Raw genomic sequence first — 3,946 nt, 5'->3', positions numbered from 1 at the left:
GGCTGTCTCCCAGGGTACAACGAATCTAGTAGTGATTCAGCACCAGAATCACTACACAACGAACTTGACCAACGTACATGAACTATCACCGGGATCAAAGCAGAATTGTGTGAAGTCACAATTAAAATGATCAATGAAAGGTTTTTCTGAAAAACTAAGAAGTAGCTAGCTTCTTGTGATGTTGAAAATAAAACCAATTAAAATTCATTTAGGGTGATTGAAAGATATAAACTATGTAATTCTGCAATTGTTATATCTCTTCTTCACAACGTGTGATCAATTGAGATATATAAAGATAAATTAGTCAATCAACATAATGACTAATTTTTTAACGTAGGAATAAAATCAATTAATGCAATCAATTGCATTTTCATCAATTGCATGTGAAAGGTTTCAAACGTATGCATTTATCATTGCATTTGATTGAAAATTTCTCATTTGCACATTGATATTAATACCCATTTAACTGACTCATTCAATTAATATTTAATCCAAATATATTATTTATTTTTATGCAATAAAATGCATTATGCAAATAAATTAAACCCCACTTGGATTAATGGAAAATTGCTACATTTTGCTATTTTTCCAATGTGGACAAATCCACTAACTCGATTTTATTCTTGGGACTCACCCATTCTCATTTTCATTCATATAATGGAAATAATCTACATAGTCTAAATTCCAACATATAATGTGTATAGTTATATATAGAGTAGGTTATCCAAAGTTATTTTGGCATTTTCTTGAACATTTTTTTAGATTGGATTTTGTGTTTCTTTTTAATTTATTTTTGGGTGTTGGGAAATCTTTGGTTGTTTTGAATTAATGTAATTGTTTTGATTAAATGACATTAACAAACATATAAATACATATTGCTATCTTTTCTTTTTAAAATAAGATAGATTATGACCTATGTTTACCACTTTAAATCAATAAGATTATATTTTTCTATAAGTGATAAACAAAAACACGATGAGATTAGAAAAATACAAGTTTTTGTTAACTATGATAAATAAATTAGAAAAAAGATTGTCTCAATATTATGGTGGTGACAAAGATAATCAATCATGAAATTTGATAATTACAGTGATTTGATTTATTAAAATGTAAGTGTAGTTCTGATGTAAATCAAACATTTTAGATATGAAGCTTTGATGTGAAATGAAAGTGGTTTAAGTATTTTAACATCTATATGTATTAAGATATATAATGTTGATTACTATTTATCACGATTTTTTATTTCTTGTTTTTTAAATTAACTTAAATATTTATTATTTATTGTCAAACATAAGAAGGTAGCATGGACTTTTCTTTCAACTTAAAGTGTTTTAAATCACCTAAGTATATTTCAAATAAATTGAACCCATCTTTGTTCTCTTATAAATCATTTTTATCATTGAGCTACCTTAGTATATTTCAAATACTTATCATTTATTATTTCGTTAATTGTGCTATGTTTATAATTTATTTTGTCTTGAATGGAGGATGCTAACATGATTCACCTACGTACACTTCAACTTAAGTTGTTTTAAGTGTGATGCATTGTGTTTATAAATAAATCATCAATACCCAATTTTACCATCTCCTTAATCTCAACTTTTATTGCAATATTCTTTTTTCCAAATACATATTAAAATACTAACTCAATTAACAAAATTGACTAAATAAATTATTTTGATTTTTTAAAAGTTCTGAAAACAAAAGCGAGTTTGTTTCTAATTGAACAAATAAAACCCATAATTTATTAATATTAGTACATATATTATATTGTTTCTTTAATATATATACATACCTATAAGGTCATATAAATCAATAAATTTAAATCAATATAAAGGACCAAGTTATAATATTTGAAATTTTGACAAAAGATAATAATATTAAAATAATGGGTTTATAATACATATTATTGTTGATAATTACTATTAAGTGGTTACATCATCATCTTCAATGAAAAAATTGCTATTAATGGGTTACATATATGTAGATGTTGGTGTTGAAAGGAGGTTGTTAAAATTAGGTATGTCTAGTGGGTAGGACTTTATATTAATGGTTTTGTCCTACAAGCAACAATCAAATTATAATTCTTGTTTTGATTAATAAAATCTCTTATCTAACTAATATATTTTAATATTATACTTTAATGACTTTTTTTAACTCAATTTTTTTATGGTACCATGTGTTCACACCAACTTGTATATATGGAAATTAATTAGTTTATGATAAACTACAATTTATCAACATAATCATTTATTTAATCTAATTGAATGTGAATATAATATTGATTGAAACATGCAAGTAAGTCCCTTAATAGAAGCCTATTTCCGTCCAAGTTGGTCTTGGGGTTGATGAGGTCGCGGTTTGTAACCAAAATGGATTTATTGTAAAAAAATGATCTTTCTGCATCCAAACAAGAACATTGCGTAGGAGTGTCTCATATTGCTCAACAAACTGTTTGAGGGAGATTTTTACATGAACAAAGTCGTCAAAAAAGGCATTCATGCTTTCACTTCTTTGTGAGGTTGACATGCCTGTCCAAAAGTGGTGTTTAACGTAGACATGTATCCACTTACTTCGTTCTCTGTGCAAAGAGTTTAACCAATCGATATCTTCTAACTGAAAATCCTCTACCATTCTTATCCAATCATAATCGCACTACTCAATTGTGATTGAGTTATAGACAATATTCTTAATCGTCTATTTTAGAGATTTGTATTGAGTGTGAGCACCAAATTTGGCTGAGAGTTTCTTCATGATATGCCAAAGGAATAATCGATGCTTGGTGTTTGGAAACACCCTCTCAATAGCAATGGCCATTGCTTGACATTGGTCAGTTATTATTGCCTTCGGAGCACATCCATGCATGCATGTCAACCATGCATGCATTAAAAAGCCAAATGAATGAGGAAGAATCCTCGCTAGATAGTAGGCCACACCCTAGTAGAATGAATTGTCCGTGATGATTCACCCCTACGAATGGAGCAAAAGTCATGTCGTAGCGGTTTGTTAAATAAGTTATGTCGAAGGTGATGACATCGGAGAAGCACTGATAAGCAGCCCTGCATCTTCCATCAGCCCCAAATACATTCCTTATCCGAGAATCCTCGTTTAGATCATATACATAATAGAAATTTGGGGATTTGCTTTGCATTAGGGTGAAGTATTGAGAAAGCGCTTCTGCATCACCATTTCCTAGACTCGACTTCCGAGATTCTGAAATAAAGTTTCTACAAGATCTCTCATCAAATTTCAGATTATCATAACCACCGACTTCAACTACAAAAGATTGAAAACTTTTTTGCGAGTGTAATTCCTGCTTCGTCATTTAATTCCAATTTTCTCTTCACATCCGGATCAAGAACCTTATGGGATCTAAGATGTCTTGATTTCCCCGGGCTCATGGCATGGTTGTGCTCAAGGAAGACGCTGGTGATCACGACTTCCCCATCATTTCTAACAGCAACATTAATCTTTGCTTTACAATTCGTCTTGGTAGAGGGTCTGAGATATAAAAGATTTTTCCCCTTGATGTAAAACACCATTTTTTGCACAAGCTAGTGAGAACCACTTTTGCTTGCCATCCGGTCCATTTTTTGTTCCGAGCTTACTTACACTGAAACCAGTACCAAGGGCGTAGGCCTTGTAATACAAACGAATCTCTGTTTTGGATGGAAATATCATCCCAACATTCGGGATTTCAATGACAGGAGCAGATTGAATTAGACGATTCATGCAACTGAAACAATAACAATTTTAAACTAAATTAGAAGATCATGAACAATAATATAATTGTGTATTGAGCTCAATATATTTGTGTACTGAGATCAATAAAAAGTGTATTGAGCTCAATTTAATCGGTATTAACGCAATATATCCGTGTATTGAGCTCAATATATCCGTGTATTAAGCTCAATATAAAGGTGTATTGAGCTCAATTTGAAGGTGT

General features: G+C 30.4%; 1 protein-coding gene across 1 annotated transcript; it reads right to left on the bottom strand.

Annotated features, from left to right (window-relative positions):
- Positions 1-2,830: 2,830 nt before the first annotated feature.
- Positions 2,831-3,732, bottom strand: LOC124930486 (protein FAR-RED ELONGATED HYPOCOTYL 3-like). The gene is made up of 3 exons (XM_047470823.1): positions 3,613-3,732; positions 3,295-3,524; positions 2,831-3,227 (listed from the first exon to the last, which is right to left on the bottom strand). The coding sequence occupies exons 1-3, from the start codon at positions 3,730-3,732 to the stop codon at positions 2,831-2,833; spliced, it is 747 nt and encodes a 248-aa protein (XP_047326779.1).
- Between the last annotated feature and the right edge of the window lie 214 nt (positions 3,733-3,946).

Source organism: Impatiens glandulifera, chromosome 3, assembly GCF_907164915.1.
Source record: "Impatiens glandulifera chromosome 3, dImpGla2.1, whole genome shotgun sequence".
NCBI lineage: Eukaryota > Viridiplantae > Streptophyta > Magnoliopsida > Ericales > Balsaminaceae > Impatiens > Impatiens glandulifera.
Note: the sequence above shows the minus strand (reverse complement) of the source record. Positions and strands in the feature narration are given on the sequence as shown.

What these genes read in the sequence shown, in the direction of transcription:
- LOC124930486 (XM_047470823.1), bottom strand. Translation starts at nt 3,732, where the DNA reads ATGAATCGTCTAATTCAATCTGCTCCTGTCATTGAAATCCCGAATGTT. An exon ending in CCCTTGGTACTGGTTTCAGT is followed by an intron (nt 3,525 to 3,612) that starts GTAAGTAAGCTC and finishes TTTTACATCAAG; the next exon opens with GGGAAAAATCTTTTATATCT. An exon ending in GGAATTACACTCGCAAAAAA is followed by an intron (nt 3,228 to 3,294) that starts GTTTTCAATCTT and finishes GAGATCTTGTAG; the next exon opens with AAACTTTATTTCAGAATCTC.